This window comes from Balaenoptera ricei, chromosome 3 (assembly GCF_028023285.1).
Source record: "Balaenoptera ricei isolate mBalRic1 chromosome 3, mBalRic1.hap2, whole genome shotgun sequence".
Classification (NCBI taxonomy): domain Eukaryota; kingdom Metazoa; phylum Chordata; class Mammalia; order Artiodactyla; family Balaenopteridae; genus Balaenoptera; species Balaenoptera ricei.
In genome coordinates this window covers 123,530,146-123,547,080 of record NC_082641.1, presented here as the reverse complement: position 1 = coordinate 123,547,080, position 16,935 = coordinate 123,530,146, and the positions used below count along the sequence as shown (strand labels likewise).

The 16,935-nt window shown below is 39.7% G+C and overlaps 1 protein-coding gene across 7 annotated transcripts in view; it reads right to left on the bottom strand.

Moving 5' to 3' along the window:
- RBM27 (RNA binding motif protein 27) overlaps window positions 1-13,053 on the bottom strand; it is a 68,751-nt gene extending 55,698 nt beyond the window's left edge. For all 7 annotated transcript variants that reach the window (XM_059917397.1, XM_059917393.1, XM_059917396.1 and 4 more), the window contains exons 1-2: window positions 12,827-13,053; window positions 1,117-1,235 (exon numbers count right to left, since the gene is read on the bottom strand). In XM_059917397.1, coding sequence (XP_059773380.1) covers window positions 1,117-1,235; window positions 12,827-12,885 — 178 coding nt within the window. In that variant the 5' untranslated portion in view covers window positions 12,886-13,053. The remainder of the gene's footprint in view (window positions 1-1,116; window positions 1,236-12,826) is intronic.
- Between the last annotated feature and the right edge of the window lie 3,882 nt (window positions 13,054-16,935).

The following is a 16,935-nucleotide window of genomic DNA, read 5'->3' as shown; positions in this document are numbered from 1 at the left end:
CTGTATTAGATTTATTATGTATAAAGAGCCTTAAAAATGCCCCCAAAAATATGTAATCCTGTGTTTTAGATTGAGAAGCCATATTTACTATCTTTTCTTTCTCAGTAAATATTTGAGTTAAAGGGTATCGTCTCATTACCAACAGCTAGATCAACTAGTGAGTATGAATTATCCACATTCCTGTTTGTCCAGTCAACAATATTTAATGAGTATCTTCTACATGCCAAGCCTGTAGGTTCTGAGTCACCAATCTCAACAAATGGAAAGACAAAGGGGAGGTGGGGAAAGAGATACACACAGATAAACAGGCAAATAAACATATAACATGACAGGGAGTAACAAGTGCCATGAAAAAATAAATAAATAAAGCAAGGCTGGGAAGAGGAGAGAGCGATTAGGGGCATGGGGTATACTATATTGTATACAGGATGCTCAGGGGAAACCACTCGAGAAGATGACATTTGAGAAGAGACCAGAAACCATACGAAGCCATGTTTCAAGCAAGGGTAAACAGTGTTCAAAAGCCCTGAGCTGGGAACATGTCTGCCATGCTGAAAAAACAGCAAGGTGGTCAATATGGCTAGAATAGAAAAAGTGAGGGGGAATGGTAGGAGATGAGGTCAGAGAAGCAGCAGGGAGGCCCCTAGTAAGCTCCGCAGACTACGGACAAGACTTTGATAAGATGATGAAGTTAAAGACACAAAGAGAAGAGGATCATGCCCATTTCTTCTTGCATATCAAGAAGCCCCAGCCAAGCAGAAGAAAAACAGATACCTTCATTGTCCTAATAAACAGTAAGAATAAGCAACTTCATTATCCTTAAATTGCTACCCCTCAACCATCAACCAGGCTCTACCACAAGCTGCAAAGGATTCATTCACCTAAAAAGCATCTGAGTTACCACTGCCTCAATATAGGAGAGAAGCAGAGAAGGAAAGGGAAAAAAAGTTTTGCCAAAATACACAATAAATAATTAAGCATGAATAGGTATATTCAAGTATTTAAAGGACCCTGACCAATTTCCTTCCTTTCAAGCTGTATCTTCAAGATTTTATCGGGAAGTTTTAAATTTAAAATCTTTACTTAAATACTTGGTTGAAGGCCTATAATAATTACCTTTTTGTAAAAATACGTCAAGTTGATCGGCACAAAAGGCTTTCAATTCTTTCTCAGGTTTGTCCTTCTTGACCAGTGCTACAACATAGTTGGCTAAGGCTGACGGGTCAGCATCACATCTAGTTAAACAAAGAGAAAACAAAAATTTTTAAACATTTTTTTTCAAACACTGATGTCATTAATGAAGTCACCCCTATTTTAGAAAGCTTTAAGTCAAAAACTTTATTTTAAAAAGTGACTGCAAACAAAGGTGACTATTTTAACAAACAGCATATATATAGTACAAGTAAGTTTTTCTTTTTCTGCTTATTCTTATAAAATAATTTGTCTCCTATTTTCAATGTTCTAATCACACTCAGAATTTTGGACCAAATCTACATTTATTTGCTCTCAGTGGTAATAGGGAAAGAGTGGCAATGGACCCTTAAGTTGCAGCTTGACTCCCAGCCTGTAGAAGCACTATGAGTATCCTCAGGAACTATTTGTTCCACATGATCAATGAGGAAGAAGCAAGGAAAGTGTGATGCGACAGCTTTCCCCATTCCCTATAACCCCAAGCACCAACATCTAAAAACGGCAATCAATTTCCACTACTAATCTTCTCAGTGAGTATCTTAAGGATCTTTTCAAGATAAAAAGTGAGAACACAAGAAGGATGTCACCTTAAATTTTATTGGCAAACACTTCAGCAGCTATAAGCAAGAAAGAAAAGATCTGGGAGAACAGAAAGGACAAGAGAAGTGGTGAAGGGGCAGCAGAGATAACCTTCATCTACATCACTTTTTTTTTTTCTAGTCAGTAGTAACCTGACTTTGACATTCAAAATTATCTCCTATGCCAGGGCGGTACATGATCCTTGAGTAGCAATCTGCCAGACTTAACATTTTATATATATTACATGAAATAGAAAGTTTCCATGTTATAAAAAATATTTATATACACACTTATATATTTATATTCTATTTTCCCCATAAATGTACATTTAAGTAACATATCCTTTGTGCCTTCACAGCACTGTTGTGAAGGTAAAATGAAAAAATTCAGAATGACAGTAAATAAAATCATTATGCAAGCAAAGTGATCATATCCCTATAATACACTATTCAAATCTAACTAATCTTATTCTATAATCCTTGGGCCTCTACCATCAATCAGAAAGTTAATAAGTTTCAGTTCGGGCTTCCCTGGTGGCGCAGTGGTTGAGAGTCGGCCTGCCAATGCAGGGGATGCGGGTTCGAGCCCTGGTCTGGGAAGATCCCACGTGCCGCGGAGCAACTAAGCCCGTGAGCCACAATTGCCGAGCCTGCGCGTCTGGAGCCTGTGCTCTGCAACGGGAGAGGCCGTGATAGTGGGAGGCCTGCGCACCGCGATGAAGAGTGGCCCCCGCTTGCCGCAACTGGAGAGGGCCCTCGCACGGAAACGAAGGCCCAACACGGCCATAAATAAATAAATAAATAAATAAATAAATAAATAAAAAGTCAAGAATTAAAAAAAAAAAAAGTTTCAGTTCAAGGTATCAATCACATTTCCAATAACTTTATGAGATTAGTAAATAAAAAACAAGCACCAGCACCCTTACTTCCTTTCTAGTGTAATGTATACTTTTAAAATTAATAATTCTAATAAAATAGCAGACTTTTTTCATTGTCAATATTAACACTGTTTCAGGCAAGGCTGGTTCTTTAAATATCCATGCTCATTTATGCACCAAATTCTAAGAGAGCAAATTGTAATTTTGTCAATTTTACAAAACTCAAAACTATAAAAAAAAATGATGGGCAAAGGTCAAAGTGCACTAGGAGTATAAGTATACAGATGGTGAGCTACATATTAATTAAAAGAAAGTTGGAATTTTAAAGTAAAAACTATTACATTTTGTAGAATTATGAACAGATTACCTTAGTAAATCCAACTGCTAAATTCTAAAATGGGTATATAGCATTTCCACCTTCAAAAAATGTTACCCATGCCATGCCCACCTTGGCACTTCCATCAACAGCTTAAAATAGAGATGTGTAGATAGACTTCATTTCACTCCTGAGAACAGTAAGACGTTTGATCAGTATAGTTCTAATCAACATTCAAATGGAGGAGAGGAAAAAGAAATTACATCTCTACCTTTACTTAGAAAGTTCAGATCCTGGATAAGGAAGATATTCTAAACACAGAGAGAAAGGATTTTTTAAAATAAGTAAGAATGGAAGAAAAGAAGCAATGTTATTTTCCCCGATGTTACAGGGACCTTCAAGGAGTCTCACGACCTAACAGGTATAACACTGGGTAAGGATATGAAGTATCTAGTGAGAAACAGGCAAAACTCAGATTACTGGATAAATGAGGTGAGTTAAACACACCCAGATATCTTATACATATATTCAGTATTCAGACTCTGAAAAACAAATGCAGAGTTAGGTTGCTTCTGATGAAATACTTCTTGATGTGATAGTGTTAAAACTCAAGATGGGGGACTTCCCTGGTGGCGGAGTCATTAAGTGTCCGCCTGCCAATGAAGGGGACACGGGTTCGAGCCCTGATCCGGGAGGATCCCACATGCTGCGGAGCAAATGAGCCTGTACACCACAACTACTGAGCCTGAGCTCTAGAGCCCGCAAGCCACAACTGCTGAGCCCGCACGCCTGGCGTGCTCTGAAACAAGAGACGCCACAATGAGAGGCCCGTGCACCACGGCGAAGGGTGGCCCCCCGCTCACGACAACTAGTGAAAGCCCATGGGCAGCAACAAAGACCGAACACAGCCAAAAATAAATAGATAAAATTTTTAAAAAAACCAAAAAAACTCAAGATGGGACTTCCCTGGTGGCGCGTGGTTAAGAATCTGCCTGCCAATGCAGGGGACACGGGTTCGATCCCTGGTCCAGTAAGATCCCACATGCCACAGAGCAACTAAGCCCGTGCACCACAACTACTGAGTCTGTGCTCTAGAGCCCGCGTGCCCTAGAGCCCGTACTCTGTACCAAGAGAAGCCACCACAATGGGAAGCCCGTGCACCACAACTAGAGAAGGCCTGCGCGTAGCCAAAAAAAAAAAAAAACCTCAAGATGAATAGTTACAAGAAGGTAAAAGAGTAGAAAAAGACTAGACACCAAGAAAAAAGAGTGATCACAGATTCTAAATATTTGTTTAATGTGAGTGAAGAACTGATTGTTAATAACTGATAGTTAGAATTCTGCACCAAATACAAAAGCATGTTTACAGACAAAGGAATGGGACCATTTAAACTTAACAGCTCCTAATATGTATCCATAAAGTGCACCGTGAAGGAAATTGCCAGTCTGAAATAATGAGTCATGTTGAAACTTAAATACATTAGGGAGTTTTTTGCTGTAATTTTCTGTACCTTTATGATTGCTCTTATTTATTCTTTCATCACCACTTACCATATAATCTTTAAAAACTGACAATTACAATACTGTAGCAGCTATGGTACCAATACTAATAGTAGCCCAACAAGACTTCCAGAAGTGTGTCACAAAAATCTGAGCATGATTAAGATCCTTGATAGATTACAAAACAAATGCAGGGCCACTTCCTACTTCTCTTACACAAAAAGCAGTACCCAAGAAGAGTATTTAAAACCTTTTAGCTCTTCATTTGTAACCAAAGCTTATGGAAATTCATTTCTGTTTAACTACAGGGACAAGTACATTTTGGAAAGAAAGAGATTTTAAAATTCTGGAGCCATGGCTATGTTAAATACACACGTTTCTAGACAAAAAGGGGCTTCCATTATAACAAAGAGATTAGAAAAGGTAATAATATCCACCTAAAATTACTATTCTACTATAGTCTTTAAAAGACCTTAACAGCATAATCAATCAATTATTATTCATTTTATAGATACCTAAATCTGTAAATATGTAAAGACAAATCATGTGATCCATTCAAGATCAGGCAGACAGCTTACCTGTGGAACTAAAACTCAGCTGCAATTCCACGCAAGTAAAATCTATCACAGCATATACATTTTTCAACTGTTTATCTGCACAACAAATTAATGTATTGTAAGTCTCAACCAATAATCACCTTTCAGTTAAAATAAAGAACAAAAGAAATTTCCTAAAGTTTAATGGAAGTTACAAATGAGGATTCCTTAAAATTCACATCTTGCATAATAATGTCCTAAGAACGTTTCAATTATCTATCTTTTAATTAAAAAAATAAAAATTGACTAGAATTAATTTTTACCAGGGGAAGTGAACAGAAATATTGTCCTAAAAATGTCTTATCTGTAAAAACCTCAAATTTGTCTTTTTCCTTCTAAATGAAATCTCCATTGCAGGTACTGACACATCTACTGAGCTAGCACCTCAGCTTTACAGATTTAGACATATACCCAATCCCAAGAACAAAGAGTAAAGGTTCTCCCTTACTTTAAGTCCCAAGCCAAGAAACACCACTAACTACTTCAGGAAAAAGCCAAGGCTACCTAAACCTCATCCATTTTCAGAAAAACCTACATGTTTCTGAATGTGGGCTGTTTTAAGTTCTACCTCAGTGTGATTTTTGTTTCAGAGGTGAGACAACTAATGACTACACTACTGGGCCACAGGAAAAAACCCTCCTGGTCCTAATGTGCATCAACAGCCATTAAAAATGTTCATACTCACGGGGCTTCCCTGGTGGCGCAGTGGTTAAGAATCTGCCTGCCAATGCAGGGGGCACGGGTTCGAGCCCTGGTCTGGGAAGATCCCACATGCCGCGGAGCAACTGGGCCCGTAAGCCACAATTACTGAGCCTGCGCGTCTGGAGCCTGTGCTCCGCAACAAGAGAGGCCGCGATAGTGAGAGGCCCGCACACCGCGATGAAGAGTGGCCCCCGCTTGCCACAACTAGAGAAAGCCCTCGCACAGAAACGAAGACCCAACACAGCCAAAAATAAATAAATTAAAAAAAAAAAAAAAAAAGTTCATACTCAGGACTTCCCTGGTGGTGCAGTGGTTAAGAATCCGCCTGCCAATGCAGGGGACACGGGTTCGAGCTCTGGTCTGGGAAGATGCCACATGCCGCAGAGCAACTAAGCCCGCGTGCCACAACTACTACTACTGCATGCCTAGAGCCTGTGCTCCACAACAAGAGAAGTGCCCGTTCGCCGCAACCAGAGAAAGCCCGCGCGCAGCAACGAAGACCCAACGCGGCCAAAAATAAAGAAATAAGTTAATTAATTAAAAAAAAAATGTCCATACTCTTTGACTAGTAGTTGTACTTATGGGAAACAAACCTCAGGAAATAAAGCCAAACGTAGAAAATATTATGGGTACCTAAGAGACACTAAATACATATACATGTATTATATAAAAACAGCATTATTTTTAACAGAAAAAGGAAAGTCACTCTTATTGTTGAATGTTTATGAAACATTAGGCATCCAAAGTGATTATTACAGAAACAATACACAAATATTAAAATGCTAACATCAACTGGAGAAATCAAGATAAAAAATTTTACATTTGAGGGACTTCCCTGGTGGTCCAGTGGTAAAGAATCCGCCTCCCAATGCAGGGGATGCGAGTTCAATCCCTGGTCAGGGAACTAAGATCCCACATGCTGCAGGGCAACTAAGCCCGCGCACCACAACTACTGAGCTCGTGCATCTCAACTAGAGAGCCCATGTGCCCTGGAGCCCACGCACAACTAGAGACAAGCCCGCGTGCCGCAACGAAGAGCCCACGTGCCACAGCAAAGACCCGATGCAGCCAAAAATAAAAAAATTTAAAAAAAAATTTTACATTTGAGTCTAATTACAGCTACATGAAAGTTCATACACAGAAGAGAAACTAGAAATAAATATATACAAATAATTTTATCCTCTTCTGTCCCTTCTACATTTTCTGTAATGCAATAATGCTTTTATTTCTACTTATAAAAAAGTAAAAAAACAGGAAGTCTGACACTGAGATCGATGTTCAGAATATTCCTTTGATAAGAAAATACTGGAAAAATTAAGTAAAATCTGAGTTGATTTTATCAGAGTATAAGTGAATAAATAACTATTAATTTCTAAGAACCTGTTAACTCATATTAAGAAACACAAATATTGGTACTTCTACTTCTTTTCAAATGAAAGCTTTCATATTCCCCTTCATTAATTAGGGGCTTTCATAAATGAATATGATGTAGAAGAAAATATCCCTAGATTTATCTGGAGGGGAAAATATATGACTCTCAGTTGTATCTCATTGTGATACTTGGACTATGGCTCCTAGTGCAGTAGCCCCCCAGCTAAGCACACCCAGAAAATTAGACTACTAAAACAAAATTTTACTTTTCTAATTGTGACCAACCTAAATATACATATGAGGACATTGATTCATTTAAACATTTACTGAGTCTTAACAAAATGCCAAGCATCTTGCTGGGTAATGGAATTACTTTGAGCAAGACAGACCTTGCCCTGCAGTCACAAGGCTAAGAGATGGAAATGAAAACAAATAATTATAGTACAAAATATCAAATGGTTTAAAAAAAGAGATTAATAATGAAGTAACAACACTGTGAGAGGATGAGACAAGACAGTGGTAGGAAACAGAAGGCTATAAAAGCAATATATGGCTTCTAGCCTACAACAATTGGGCCAGGGAGAATGAAGTCAGAAATATTTAGGAGGCGGACCAAAGGACATAAGAACAAATACCTTCCTAAGTTAGTATACTATAACTTGCCAAGAAGTCTTCCGGTCAAAATAAGTCTCTTTCTATGAAATAGTGAACGGTCTCCTTAAACAAGTCCCACAGGACTTTACAGGCACACCAATTCTATAAAGCCACTACATACATTTCAGAAAATTATCACTACTTTTTGATCTTAAGAACATATTTACAAAATACTCATTTTACCCTTGTAGTTTATTTATCAGGGAGATGTGATCCAACAGCTGCTACATGGTGATTTTTCTTCCCATTTGAGCAACTGCAGAGATTACTAGTCAGAGTTAACTTGATAAGGACTGCAAACCTATAAGCAGCATGTAAACTTTAGAGTTCAACCCAAGTATACACCCGCTGACCACCGAGTCATAAAATGACCTCAATGAACCTTATTGCTGCCTTTTCCATCACACTCAGAAATGAAACACAGTCAAATGAAACACAGTCAGGTACAAAGACCTGAACTCACAGAAACTGCACACCAAGTCCTTTCACTAGCAATTCTTGTCCCTACCTATAGGGCCTGTAAGGAGAATCTAACCCTGTCATGCACTAGACTGATTACTTTGTAAGAGGCAGCAGCGCTTAACATTAGTAAGTAAAATCTTTTTGCAAAAAGAGTTCAACATATTTTCACATTTCAAAAACCATAAAATTTCATTTATATTTAATGATTCTGAGGTACACAAAGCACTTTTTATAGTCTGCATCATAATACTCATATCATATTTGTGAGGTAGGTAAAAGGCTAAAGTAATTAACTCTGTTTAATACAGGAAGGTTAGACAATCTCTCCAAAGTCAAACAGTGAATCACATATAGAACTAGAAGCTAAATGCCCTAAGTCACATAATGATGCTCTACTAAAATAGATAGATGATAGATAAATAGATGGATACAACTGTCCAAAAAGTATTACAAACCCCATCACTCTTTTTAAAACATATTATCAGGACAAATTTTTGTTATTCACAGCTTTTTTTCTTCCAGTTTTATTAAGATACAATTGACATACAGAACTATATACATCTGAAGTGTACAGCATTAATGATTTGATTTACATACATGAAATGAGTACCACAATAAATTTAGTGAACATCCATCATCTCACACAGACACAAAATAAAAGAAAAAATACACATTTTTTCCTTGTGATGAGAAGTGAGGATTTACTCTCAACTTTCATATGTAACGCAGCAGTATTAATTATATTAGTTATGTTTCACTTCCCTAGTACTTCTGCATCTTATACCTGGAAGTTTGTGCCTTTTGACTATCTTCAATTCCCCTCCCGCCACCCCCCACCTCTGGTAACCACAAATCTGATCTATTTTTGTATGAGTTTGTTTTTGAAGTAAAATTGACCTACAACACTTATGTTAGTTCCTGGTGCACAACATAGTGATTCAATATTTCTATACATTACAAAATGACCATCACAAGACAAATTTTTACAATAAGCCTAACAAGCAGCAGTAAATTAGATGTATTTGTATGTATTTAATATATGTAATATAAATAACTTAAAACATTCCTCATTAAAGACAGCATTTTTGGTAGAAATGCATGTTTGTTGTTGAAAAATGCTTGCCTGAACATTTTCTAAACTTGTAGAAATTTCTCTAGTGATTGATTTATCCCCGAGGTTTACCTAGACCCTTACCTTTAAGGAGTCCAAATACTTAAAATGAGCAGCTATTTCTAATAAGAAGAAACCACAACATGTCCTACTTAAGCATAATCCCTACACAGTCTCTATAACTAGGATACCTAGGAGGTTTTGAAAGTGAAGAAAGATGAGGACCCCAAAGAAGATCTGTAAGTTCAGTCTGTTCATGCAGTGGTAGGAAGAGACAAACTCCTTGACTAAGATGGTTTCTCTCCCGTTTACTGCACTGCCAACAAAAATGGTACTGGGTTTCTCACAGCCAGTTAAGGAGTCATTTCTTCTAGCCTCCCTCCTTCTCATTTTCCTCTAGTAAAGTAATAGATATGTCCCACACCTACAAAAGGAGTGGAAGGAAACAGCTAAGCTCTAACAGCATGAGATTTCTTATTTGTCTACAGGGAATAATCACATACAAACTGGACTGGCTTAGTAATATCCTGTTACGTGCCTTCGTTTCACTATGACGAGGTGGACCATGCTTAAAAATCCCTAAAAATCAAAAACTTTTATAAATTTAGTTAACTTTTTTTTTTCTTTCTTGGCCACCCGTGTGGCTTGCAGGATCTTAGTTCCCAGACCAGGGATTGAAGCCGGGTCCACGGCAGTGAAAGCTCAGAATCCTAACCACTGGACCGCCAGGGAACTCCCTAAATTGAGTTAACTTCAAATTAAGCTAAATAAGAAAGTGCAATAGGAAATGATGTACACAGCTACAGTATGATTCCAACATATCCACTGCAACTACATTATATGAAAGCCTAACAACTGCTCTGAAATGCTATGTTGTAGCAACATGCCAATCTCCTATGAAAATTTTCTTGAATCTGGAATATGCAAAAAGTAAATTTACAAATACAACCCACTTCAGCATATCATTTATTACATTTTAGGATGTCTAAACAAAAAATAATCTCCCATGACAACATACTAAGAATGAAAATATACGTGACCTCGGCATTTGCATTTACTATTTCTTATTAACACCTTCATCCAAAATCATTACTTACATGAGTCAATAAGTATTTTAATTTTGTAGTTCTAGGAAAATCATTTTTATTATTAAAGTCTAAGCAGTGACTTTAGATCTTTTTTAACCCTAAAAAAGTAACAAAATTTTTCTTAAAAGATGCATGATGTGAGCTTTAAGTTGAACATATAACTCAAAACAAATGGGGAAACTAAACAGAAATAATCATTTCGAAAGATAATTTTTACCCATGAAAATTACAGAATATCTATGAAAAAAATCAGTGTAAATAGTCAAAAAAAAAAACCTAGTGAAAACACCCTTAGGAGGTTTAAGTTCCCACCCAAACTAAATTCTGACATTAAGAAAGAAACCAAAAAACACTACCCAGACCAAAACATTTCAGGGAACTTTAAAAAAAAATAGCAATTAACTATAATGTTAAAACTTGTCACCTTCTACCCAAAACATAAAGTACACATTTAATACTTTCAAAAGGATCTCTACCAAAAAACTAAAAACACAAAGGTAAAGAATATTCTAATACACCTTTTTCTATTTCTAGCCTCTTCCATATATGGTCAATTTCATTAAATCTACTTCATGATTTCCCACCTTCATTTCCATCTTTGTGCTCCAAGCTTGTTACTGTGTGTAGGGAAAGTATGATGAACACTCAAGAGGCCCATATTCTTCTATAAAACTTTCAAGGGTGTCCAGAAGTCCCTTTCACTTTAATCAAACCATCACTAATGTAAAACTCAGAGGCCCTTAGTGTACATTTATTCATACCTGTGCTCTACTCACACACTCCTCGTCCTCAGAAAGCAAATAAATATCATTTCAGACATCAAAATGCTCCTAATGCTGTCTCCCTTTCCCATCCTACTTCCTTCATAAGGCTGACACACAGGACTACAGATGAGTCTTCCTAGGTGTTACCATCCCAACCCAAGAAACCAAAACGGCAGAACAACAAAAGTTAGTTAACAGGGTTTCTCAGGAGGACAAGGAAATAGACAAACAGGGAAGTAGCTGTCTCCCAACAGCCCCAACTTCACCATACCTCCACACCTCCCCAACTACCCTTTCTTTCCGTCTCTGCAAAAACTCAATTTTTCCACTAAAGTGATCTGATCTAACGAATCAAAGCCTGCCCTTCTCTTCGTCTACCCCTTTTCTTTCAGCCAGAAAGCCCTCCCCTCCACTAGGAGGATAAGTAAGAAGGAGAAATGACAAGGGGGCAGCAAATGATCCCTTCCCATGCCTTCCTTCCCGAGAGGGTTAGATAGCACCTCTCTCCAACCCTCCCTCCAGCTTTCCCTCTTTGCTCGTGGAGATGTGTTTCGGAGACTACCTGTGCCCCAGTGTCCCAAATAAGAACTTCACAACCTTGCCCCTTGAAAATGCTTACAAAACCAACCAAAGGTTGATACCGCCGCTATTCCTTTCAAGGGTCCCAGCAATAGTTCCACAATACTACCCAAAATATTTTTTAAAAAACAAGCCCTGCACCGATAATCCTACACCCCAATATCTTCAGTTGCCCTCTCAGGACTTACAAAACTCATTCCTCCTACTACCCCTTTTATCACTCCAATACCTGTATCCAAAAATCCCTAGAAGCTGCCGGTATACCCCTCCCAGCCCGTCCTCCAATAATATTAGATACCAGGGTAGTCCTTTCAACCCCCAAACTTACAAAAATCTCAATTTTCCCAACCCCTAATGGTATTTAAAAATCATCAGCTCTCCTGGCACTATCAACTCCTCAATAATAACGTCCCTCAATAGGCTTATTAGGTTCCCGATAATTCCTAAAACACTTCGATGCCGACAAATCCCTTTCAACTACCCTATTTTAATTCAATATTCTTGAACCTTTAGAGCTCAGTAATCGCTATACATCTCTCAATGTCCCTACTCTCCTTTTCTCCTCTCATGTTTTCAAAAGGTCCTCGATACTCTGCTTCTAGATCTTTTAGTCCCGGAATAATATTATTTGTAAAGCCCTTGGTATCCTGATACTCCCTTGAAGATCCCGATATTCAAATTTTAAAATCCCTCGACAGCCCCGCTTTCTCCCTCAGTTCTCAAAGAGCAATGTTTTAAATTCCCTCACTTCCTTCTGCCCCTTTGAGCACCCCAATATTTACATTTAAAAAACCCCCGTAGTCCTCCCCGCCCTCCTCCCCCCCCCCCGGCCCCCCAGCCACACCGCCTCTACGCCCCTTGCTCTCCCTCCCCCCCACCCTCACAATGGTGATAGTACTACAGAGAAGACATCGCCGGGACCTCCCGACCGCGGCCCCTCCGCTCCGCCCTCCCCCACGCCGTTTCCCCTCCCCCCACACCCCCGCGGGCCCCCAACGCCCACGTTCGCCAGCCCCGGCCCAGCCTGCCTCACTCACATCGGCTCCAATAACTTGGCCAGCCAGGACTTGAGGGCATCCACATCCTCTATGAGCATGGTGCAGGGAAGGCGGGCTCGGCGGCCGCTCCTGTTCGGGCCTGCCGCGGGTCACCCCTCGCCGCCTCCTCACGCCTTCTTCACAGCTCTCAGTGCTCCAGCCCACCGGGCATCTTAGGAGACTTCAACCTACTCCCCCGGCCGGGGCCTAACAGGAACTAACCCAAGAGCCCTCACTCAACGTAGCCTGACGGCACAGAAGGGCGGGAGACAGCCTCAAATGGCGGGCGCAGGAACCAATAGGAGACAGAGGGGCCGTGCGCGCAAAGCCAATGAAAAGGCTCGTTCGCCCCGCCCGCCGGTCGTACCCAGTGAAGGAGGAGGGATTTAGCAAGTTAGGTAGAGAGCTTAAGTGAACTCCTGGTGCAAGATGGTATCTTGGAGAAGGTGCTGTGGCTCTTAAAGGGGCCGCGGCGCCTTTTTTTTTTTTTTTTTTTTTTTTGACCACGCCGCCGACCGCCGCGGAATACCGCTGTCTGCTGCTGGAAGTGCGTGGGGGAACCCGGCGAGACCCTCAGCCTGGCTCCTTCCTCTCGTTTTTTCCTGGAAGCACACACTCGTGTCCCGAAATGACTCAGCTGTAGTAAATCTGCAACACAACGTGCAATACGTTCACGTTCGACATATCGCACAGAACGCAAAATTTTACTTTTTTTCCTCGCACACTCATTTTGCTCGGCACACATACCGGTATCCTTTGCTGCTGTGCTTAAATTATGCAAAATGCTATGGCAACCATGCCTTGGACTCCAATAATCGTCATTTTTAAAACGTGGCGCAACGGTTGTAAAAAGCTGAGGCCATTTCAATTTTACCAGTATTTTAAATATATTTTTTATTTAGGAAGAAAAAGGATTCCAATTTTTACAAAAATTCTCTCTTCATTGCCTATCTAAAATTCAGTGGGAGTTTAGTGCAGGGAGGATTTTGGTCAGAAAAAAAAGTTTTAAAAAATAACTTTTAAAAAATTGAACTCACTGAAATAGTTTAGTCTGTACTAGATGAAAAATCCTTTTTGGAGTTTTGAAATGACTGGCTTGGCACTGGTGTTAGAATGTTTATTTAACAACAAATACTGAGCACCTGCTATATACCAGCACTGTGTAAGGCACTAGGATTCCAATGGTGAGCAAAACAGAGTCCCTCCTCTTAGAAAGCTGAACAGTATATGGGATAATGCATTATAATCATAACACTATGAAAAATACCTGATGAGCACACACCTCGTATAAAAGAGACGGGTCAACCCAAGATAAGCAGGCATGCTATATATATATGGAGCAGGTGTAGGCAAACTTTTTCTGTAAAGGGCTAGACAGCAAATATTTTTGGTTTTGTGGGCCATGAGGTCTCTGGCAACTACTCAACTCTGCCCTCTTGGCATGAAATAGGCCATAGGTAATATGTAAACAAACGATTGTGGCAGTGTTCCAATAAAACTCATACGAAAATTTCAACTGTAGAGAATTTTCACAATATATTGTTCCCTTGATTTTTTTTTTTTTCAACTATTTAAAAGTGTAAAAGTTATTGTTACCTCGCAGGTGTCCAGAAACAGATGCCAATATGGTTTGGCTTGCAGGCCGCAGTTTGTGGACCCCTCACTGTAGAGTGATAAAAGCGAAGTGCACTTAAAAATCATCTAGTGTTGGGGCTTCCCTGGTGGCGCAGTGGTTGAGAGTCTGCCTGCCAATGCAGGGCACACGGGTTCGAGCCCTGGTCTGGGAAGATCCCACATGCCACGGAGCAACTGGGCCCGTGAGCCACAACTACTGAGCCTGCGCGTCTGGAGCCTGTGCTCCACAACAAGAGAGGCCGCGATAGTGAGAGGCCCGCGCACCGCGATGAAGAGTGGCCCCCGCTTGCCACAACTAGAGAAAGCCCTCGCAGAGAAAATGAAGACCCAACACAGCCATAAATAGAAATAAATAAATTTTTAAAAAAAATCATCTAGTGAAACTCCTTCACTGACACCTCTTCCCCAACTTTGCGTATGAGAAAAAAAGCCCAGAGAGACTGAGTGATTGACGCAGAATTGCACGTCTGTCAATGGAGCAGAAGTAACATCCACAGCTTCTAACAGCAAGCCCAGAGCGTTCCCACATTCAACTGTTGCCTCTTCTTCCCTCTCACCTCCCCTTCTGGCTTATGCTTATCCACATTTTCCCTTTACTTCTTTCCACTACAGAGATGAAGTGTTACCCCAAAATGACAGAAATTTTAAAAAGAGAAATGTAAAAGTGATTTCATTAGGCCTAGGGCTAGGCAAGAACTTGATAGCATGATTGATATGGAATAGGAATTGCCTTTATCACAGTAAATCACTCCTCTGCAAGAATTTCAAAGTACTTTTCAAATGTATTTATAGAACAGATTTTTCAAGCCTTACTTCAGAGGTGAGGGTGCTGAGATACCAGCTTCCTAGAGACCAAGGGCATCATTTAACCAAACACAGAGAGTAGAACAGACATGATTACAGTAGCAATATTTGGGTTTGGAGACCCTGGATAATTTATTCCTTTCCCCCTATTTTTCAAATGTGATGTTGCTACTTTTATAAACTGAATAGAATAGAATAGAATAGAATAGAATAGATAGATGGCTATAAACTAGTATTTTGAATGTAGATGTTGAACTCCAAACTGTGTCTTGAGAAAGTGGCATCTACAGAAGAGTTGCTTTTCCAGAAGTGGAAGTGGGATACAATACAGGCAATCCCACTCCCATGCCCGACTCACTCCATTTGCTAAGTAGTTGGTTCAGATTTGGTCAGTAGCCATGGCCCAGAATTTTCCATATACTTTATTTGTTGTATGCACAGAACTGACTCATCTGAAGTCCATGAATGAACGTGGCACTGGTTCCAGTCATTCAGTTATTGGGCTACCCTGAAGGCAATGCGTACACATATGTACTAGTTCAACACACCTATACTTAGTGCTGGTTACCAGGTACCAGATTCTGTGTTCTACGCTGGGGCAGAGACAAAAGTTTGAAAAGTTATATCCATTCACTGCCTTTCGGGAGCTCAGGTTCTGGTGGTCTAATAGTCGTGCATTGGAAATGATAATCAAACCCAAAGTTGAGTACATACCCTGTACTGGCCCTATGCTAAATATTTCAGTGTATTTCTGCCTCTCATGGTCACAGTACCCCTGTATAGTAAACAATATTCATAGACAAGAAAATTGCATCCCAGAAAGTCATGAAGCTAATGAGTGAAAAAACCCAGCCTTGACCATGAGTGATTCCAAAGCCCACACCTGTAACCTTCACTTAATCACCTCACTTGCAAACACTGACATATGAACTATGTGGTTCATTCAAATTTCATTCAACAAATATGTATTGAGCCCATTATCATCTATTAGGCACTGCTCTTGGATAATACAGAGTAAACCTGATTTTAAATAAATGTTCTTTCCTTAGTTAATTAAGGTGGATGTTAAAATGGATACTTGACAAATACTGACTTTTCTCTCAGTTTATTTATTTTCACAGGAGGAGAAAAAAAGAGATGCCAGTTTATCAAAGACAAAAGAGATTATTAATATGGGGCATTGAAAAGAGAGAGTAACACTACAAGAAGAAAACACATCTAAACCATCCTTATTCAAACCAAGTTCACTTTCTTGGCTTGAGGGTAAGTGTGCCTCCACCAGAAAGAACTGTCAATGGTGTGATTTCACACAAGTGTTGACAGGATTAGACAGGCTTTCCAAAATCAGAGTGTATTGTGCCCACTTTTTTGGAGGGATTATGGGGGGTTTTTTGGTCCTTATTCTCCAACCTGCAGCTAAGAATGTCCCAGATGTACAATAAGAGAAGTTGAGGGTCATTTTTGAATTTTCTCTATGAACCTTACAATCACAATTTGCTTCCTGTACATGCAGTTAAATTAAGCTTTGGTGGAATTTCAAAGTAGGAAGCTCATGCTTACAAACAGACCCTCTCATGTCTGTACATTTGTAAATAATCAGCTAATTGAACAACACACGCATCAAAATATCAGTCTCTCCTGAGTTTGGGTCACCTGGAGCAGCCCACCTG